At 40.9% G+C, this 5,000-nt stretch overlaps 1 protein-coding gene across 1 annotated transcript in view; it reads left to right on the forward strand.

Moving 5' to 3' along the window:
- The window catches only part of LOC134082698 (uncharacterized), a 38,375-nt gene that overhangs the window by 25,545 nt on the left and 7,830 nt on the right, over window positions 1-5,000 (forward strand). Inside the window, exons 10-11 of the mRNA XM_062538609.1 lie at window positions 317-490; window positions 2,340-2,513. Of these exons, the coding sequence (XP_062394593.1) occupies window positions 317-490; window positions 2,340-2,513 (348 nt within the window). The remainder of the gene's footprint in view (window positions 1-316; window positions 491-2,339; window positions 2,514-5,000) is intronic.

A 5,000-nucleotide genomic window follows, 5' to 3' on the forward strand; every position in this document is an offset into this window, starting at 1 on the left:
CTCAAAGTTGCTGTATTTTTCATAGCTAATCAAGAGTCCACATTATGATTGAAAGAAATGTCATCAGCCTGAGAATTGGGATCCTTACAATGTCTTATCTCTCTGCCTTTTCTCTTGATCTCTTTCTTTCTCAGACACACTCTCTCTCTCTCACACTCACACACACACACACACACACACACACACACACACACACACACACACACACACACTCTCTCTCTACATACAGTACATATCACTTATTCACATGTAAAAGTTTACTGTTTACTCATGAGTATAAATTAAGATGAAGTATTTCTCCTACTTCTCTGTACAGCCTGACAAACTGCAGCATTGGAGAGGAAGGTTTCACAGCTCTTGCATCAGCACTGAGATCAAACCCCTCACACATGAGAGAGCTGTGGCTGGGAGGGAGTAAAGCAACAGACTCAGGAGTGAAGCATCTTTCTTCTCTTCTGGAGGATCCCAACTGTAAACTGGAGGAGCTAGAGTGAGTATCACAAGGCCAAACACTGAGAGCCAGATGTTCTAACGCTTTTGAGCCCACTTCAGGCGTATTTGTTTCGCAACGTGTAGGTAAAAAGATGGCGAGGCATGCACAAACAGGTCACACTAAGGTAAAAGCAGACGGCCTGTTGTGGGAGCTTTTGCGTCTCATGCAAAAGTACTCAGGAGGAAATGGATCAAAAGATGTGAGGAGAAGTGTAAAATATAATTAATTATGTATTCCCCTGTATGTACTAAAACTGCCCATGAAAGCACATTGTGTGCCTACATTTGGGTAACACTTTATGGTAAGGGTACATGAATTATCATGAATTCATGCATGAATTAATTCAGGATTTATGCATTACTTCTTTGACTCATCAGGAATTGACATGAGTTCATAGTCTGTCATTTGTGACCTCATACATGAACAGCACATCAACTAAAGCTTTAGGTACAGAGGGCACATCATTATCAATAATGATTTATTAAGCATGATCATGATTATTTCTTTTCTGCCTAAAACTGGTAATCGCTGCTCAAATTCTGATTTGAACACAACTTTGCAGTTCTCTGAACATGCCATTATTCACCACTTTAGTTGAGGGGCCACAGACATGATGAACTCATGAGCAGCTAACCTTAAATTCATGTAATCACGATGACCATGCTTAAGAAATAATAAATCATAATGATGTACCTATCTTACCTAACACTTTAGCTGATGTGTTGTCATGCATGAGGTCATAGATAAGAGGCACTTGTCAATTTCTGATGATTCATATTAGGGAATGAAGTAATGCAGAAATCATGAATTAATTTATGCATGAATTCATGATAATGAATGTACCATAAAGTGTTGCCGTAGAACTGCTGTTCTTCATTATCTTCCTGCTTGTTGACATCATGCATTGTATTATTTCATGATCACTTAACAATTGAATCTTTTCAATGTTGTCATCTGTTACTGTAACTTTATTCAACTGCGTTTGTTATTGTGAGTAACTAATATGTTAAGATAATGTGCAGTTCCTGTCTTAATAATGATAATGCTGCATTTGCAAAAATACGTACATCTGGCCCTGAGTTGTCCTCTCTCTCACACCCACACATACCACACCCACACACACACACTCATACATACACACACTACACACACACACAGGTGGGAAAACTCCAGCTTCAGTGAGTGAAAGTCTTTCAGCCAGGAATACTCAGAGACATAACTGAAGTTAACAAAGGTTTTAATCAGGATAGAAATTAGCAACAATGAGAGTCTTTGGCGTAGGCCCCGTCCTAGGTCCAGGTCACTGAGCGTGCGGACCCTGGCAAATCCTGCCGGAACGAGAAGCAGGGGCGAAGCCTACCCCCTGGACAACTGGACGAGGACCGACCTGGTGGTGAATAGGGAGGGAGGGTGGGAACATCGAAAATCGGCACCTGAAAGCAACAAGGCAGGTGCCTGGGCAGAGTCATTAATAAAGCCAATGTAGCCTGGTGATTGGTCGAAGGTAATGAATGAATGACGTATTAAGTATACCCGGCAAAACTACGCTGCAGCTACGCAAGCGCTACATGATCATGTATTGGTTCACACACAGACACACACACACACACACACACACACACACACACACACACACACACACACACACACACAGACACACGCGCACACACACACACACACACACAGACACACACACACACACACACACACACACACACACACACACACACACACACAGACACACACACACACTCACACACACACACACACACACACACACACACACAACCCACATTGGGTTGTTATGGAAATTAAGATTAAGTATTTCTCCTTCTTCTCTTTACAGCCTGCAGAACTGCAGCATTGGAGAGGAAGGCTTCACAGCTCTTGTATCAGCACTGAAATCAAACCCCTCACACGTGAGAAAGTTGTGGCTGATGGGGAGTAAAGCAACAGACTCAGGAGTGAAGCATCTTTCTTCTCTTCTGGAGGATCCCAACTGTAAACTGGAGACACTAGAGTGAGTGTCACAAGACCAAATGCTGAAATGCTTTCAGTGAATCTGACATTGAATTACTGAAAGACACGTTTTCCTTCATTCAGATGAAATTGGTTAACAGTACTTCAAACACTTCTTGTATCTCTGCCTTTTCTTCTTGATACCCTTGGTCTCTCTCTCACACACACACACACATACACACACACACACACACACACACACACACACACACACACACACACACACACACACACACACACATTACTCACAACACTTATGCACATATAAAGGGTTACTATTTCAAATGTAATCAGTTAACATTTCTTTAAACACTTTTGATCTCTGCTTTTTCTTCCTGATCTCTCTCTCGCTCTCTCAACACCACACACACACACACACACACACACACACACACACACCATGCACTTATTCACATGTACAGGGTTACTGTTAATTCATGAGTAAAAGCAGTGAGATCAAACTGAGCACAGCACTGAGAGAGCTGTGTCTGGAGGGGAGTAAAGCAACAGACTCAGGAGTGAAGCATCTTTCTTCTCTTCTGGAGGATCCCAACTGTAAACTGGAGATACTAGGGTGAATACCACAAGACCAAATACTGAGTTGCTATCAGTGAATTTGGCAGTTAATTTTAAAACTTTACACAAAAACACACATTTTTCTTCATTTACATGATATCAGTTAACGATGCTTTAAACACATCTTATCTTTCTGCCTTTTCTTCTTAATCTCTCTCTCACACACACACACTCACACTCACAGACACACACACACATACACGCACGCAAGCACGCACTCACGCACGCACAAAAAGGATCCCAACTGTAAACTTGAGAAACTAGAGTGAGTACCACAAGACCAGGTACTGAGTTGCTATCAGTGAATTTGATAGTGTGTCACATTTTGTGTCTGCCTCCGACAGCTGGTTCAGCATACCGTATAAAGGAAAAATAGCAGCCTATGATTTCATGAGCAGAATGTAGATTTTATTAGAAGTGAAACTAGGAAATATTTAAGAAGAAGTAGAAGTGTCTTTGCACCAAAAATCTGGGACATTTTGTGTTCCGGGAAAGATTATCAACTTTCCGGGGCAGACATTAAAAAAAGAGAACAATCTCGGGAAAACCAGAACGTGTGGCAACCCTAGTTTGGATCCTAATGAATGAGCTGTTACTGGGCTAGCTAAGTTGCACGGCACGCCAGAGCCAGTGAGTGCACGCATTGAAACGTGAGAGGTATGTATCAACTCGTCTTAATTAAGGGAATAATGTAGTTTAATATGAAAAAACGGTGAAGTGTTCCTTTAAGGAAAGTTTCAGATCTATTAACCAAGGTGTTGTTACACACAAACATTGCAAATAAGTTGCAAGATTGTGGTGCCTTCTCTCATCCTCAAGTTGGGTTATCATCTGTTGGCCTCTTTACCACCACTGCACAACATCATTACACACCTACAATATATAACCCAACTAAAACCATTATACACATGATCTATTCTTTACTTGGCATCACACTGTCATTGTTGGTTTGTTGTGTGTGCTTCACTGATGAAGTGACTCCTTTTTCTGTGGCAAGCATCTATGTATCCTGCTGCAACTCTTGCACTCTTTTCTTCCTCTCCTAGTAATATATAATATGGTAGTTTTAAGGCTAGGAATGGTTGACAGGTAATAGGATATGTTGTTTCGATCCTCGGCTGCATGGTTTACACCCTCTTTACTATGCAGGTAAGTATTAGCTAAAATGTTTCTATTTCAGAACCTAATTTAAGTTGACAAAAAGCTTTCAGGTACTGTACTCTTCTTTGCTGTAATGGGCCCATCTGTATGTTTCTCTAGTGCTATACAGCAGACTGGGCCTTGTGTGTGTGTTGGTATTTTCACTCATTTTAAGACACACAGTCATTTGACTGTGATCAGACAGCGGTGTTAGTGATTTGACTGTGAATGCTTTGAAAATGAATAGGTCCAAATCTGTAATCATGTAATCAACCGTTGAGCAGTGATGAGCTGTAGGTATATCTCCCTAACGAGTCCCCTTGCACCCTACCATTGAGCAGGTACAAACCAAGGCTTTTACAGAGCTCCATGAGCAATTTCCCATTTTTATTGACTGACTTGTCAAAAGTATTACGGGCAAAGTTTACCATATTAAATGGGTAACTGTTGTGAAATATATGGTTATTGGCTTCATCTGAGTTGTAGTCAGCTAAGGATCCTGTCTTGGCATTTAGGTCTCCACAGATCAACACTTTACCCTGGGCCTGAAAGTAGATGATCTGACTGTGGAGAGTATCAAACATCTCTTCATTATAATAAGGAGATTCAGAGGGGGGAATGTAGAGCACAGAGGAATATGTCATTTGTTGTCTGTGTTAGTTTTTTTGTAGATTCTAAGCCAGATATGTGATTCTTCTTTTTTGATTGTAGTAATGTATTCAGCTATTTCTGATTTTAGCCAAATAATTATACCTCCCTAATCTCTTTCATG

Source organism: Sardina pilchardus, chromosome 1, assembly GCF_963854185.1.
Source record: "Sardina pilchardus chromosome 1, fSarPil1.1, whole genome shotgun sequence".
NCBI classification, from domain to species: Eukaryota; Metazoa; Chordata; class Actinopteri; order Clupeiformes; family Clupeidae; genus Sardina; species Sardina pilchardus.